This window comes from Propithecus coquereli, unplaced genomic scaffold (genome assembly GCF_000956105.1).
Source record: "Propithecus coquereli isolate 6110/MARCELLA unplaced genomic scaffold, Pcoq_1.0 Scaffold100, whole genome shotgun sequence".
Classification (NCBI taxonomy): domain Eukaryota; kingdom Metazoa; phylum Chordata; class Mammalia; order Primates; family Indriidae; genus Propithecus; species Propithecus coquereli.
The window spans coordinates 1,090,797-1,092,519 of NW_012133859.1; the positions used below are offsets into that span (position 1 = coordinate 1,090,797).

At 39.5% G+C, this 1,723-nt stretch overlaps 1 protein-coding gene across 1 annotated transcript in view; it reads right to left on the reverse strand.

Annotated features, from left to right (window-relative positions):
* Positions 1-1,723, reverse strand: part of DNAH5 (dynein, axonemal, heavy chain 5) — a 291,357-nt gene that overhangs the window by 269,011 nt on the left and 20,623 nt on the right. Inside the window, exon 7 of the mRNA XM_012642647.1 lies at positions 321-434. Coding sequence (XP_012498101.1) covers positions 321-434 — 114 coding nt within the window. The remainder of the gene's footprint in view (positions 1-320; positions 435-1,723) is intronic.

Sequence of the window (1,723 nt, forward strand, 5' to 3'; positions counted from 1 at the left end):
GTCTTTTCCCACAGTTCTTTGGGGCATATAGTCCAGAATGACAATTGCAATATTTAATGGAAATGTAAAATGCAATAAATGTTTTTAAAATATAACATCTCATATACATCTTCAATAGATAATGGATAGATTAGAGATAGATATAGAGATATAGAGACCTATTGTGTGTGTGTATATATAGATATAATTTTCTTGAGAATAAAAATTTCTAAGGCCTTTCCAATGAACTTCAATATCTATGAACCAAAATTTAATACTCAATTAAGTTAGTGCAAAAAAGTATCATCAGTAGACTAAAAGAGTAGAAATGCTTAACTCACAGGATCACTGCTGTACAAAGGGTCACAACATTTTTCAAGCGTGTACAGATATTTAACATTATCCTTGGCTTCGTTAGCTGCGTCAGTGATTCGAATATCTGTCTCCCGCCAAGCCTAAGCACAATACAGGGAAAAGCAATTTTAATGCAGTTACTAATAAAGGAACCTCCAACATAACAGCTGCCAGGAGTCACCACAAGTCCACTGAGCCTGACTTTCAGTTTGTTCTGTGCATTTTGCATAAAACTGAATCCAGAGGGGTGAGGGATACTGCTACGCTGAAGAGCAATTTAAAACTTTTGACTAAACTTTCAAAAGCATCTTTTCCAGGCCTTCCCTTTTAAGATCTATCCCATGACCAGCACAGAGCACCAAGAGGGCAGCGCCTCCATTTAAGCTCATACCTTTTCCCCTCACTGGCTACTGGACCCATTTTGCACTTCACTCCCATATTTTCTATATTTCCTCCATTGTAACCTGAACTTCCTTTCCTATATCCCTATACTTTTATTTATCCATTAAATGTAGTAATTACTATCTGCCAACCATATGCTGGGACTTGTGCTATGAGCTAGGAACTTTAAAATAAAAAGATAATCTAAAATCAGAAGAAGCAAAAGGAGATTATTTAGCACAAGTCAATACATTCAATTGGCTTCGTGGAAGTTCTACTGATAATATTTCTGAACTGTATTGCAAGGCCCACCTCTCCTATTTCTTTGAGCAATAATATAAGGTGAATCCAGAGCACATTTATTGAAACAAATTATTATTATTTAAATTACGTGCATGGACCAAAATACGCAAATAACTAATAGCATCCATGCAAATAGCTCATAGAGTCTTTACGGCACAATGTCAGAAGAGTTGGGCAGCCTCATGATGGTCCCCAGTGATCACTGTCTCCTTGTGTTTGTGCTCTTGTGTCATCCCTTCTCCTTGATCCTGGCTGAATCTAGAGACTTGCTTCCAATAAATAGAACATGACAAAAGTGATGGGATGTCACTTCCAGAATTAGTTTACATAAAGACTGTGGCTTCTGTACAGGGTGTTCTCTTCCTCTCTCTCACTTGCTTCCTTTAAGGGAAGCCAGCTGCCAAGTCAGAAGCTGCCCAGTGGGAAGGCCCAGGTGGCAAGGAACTGAAGGAAGCCTCCAGCCAACAGCCAGCAAGGAACTGAATCCTGCAACAGCCACATGAGCGAACCTGGAAGCAGCTGTTCCCCCAGTTGAGCCTTCAGATGAGTCCACATCACAACTGTAACCTCCTAAGAGACCTTGAGTCAGAGGCACCCAGCTAAACTGCACCCCAGATTTCTGACCCACAGACTGTGAGATAAAAACATGTGTTGTTTTAAGCTGCTAAGTTTTGGGGTGCTGTTTTACAATATAAAACTAATATAC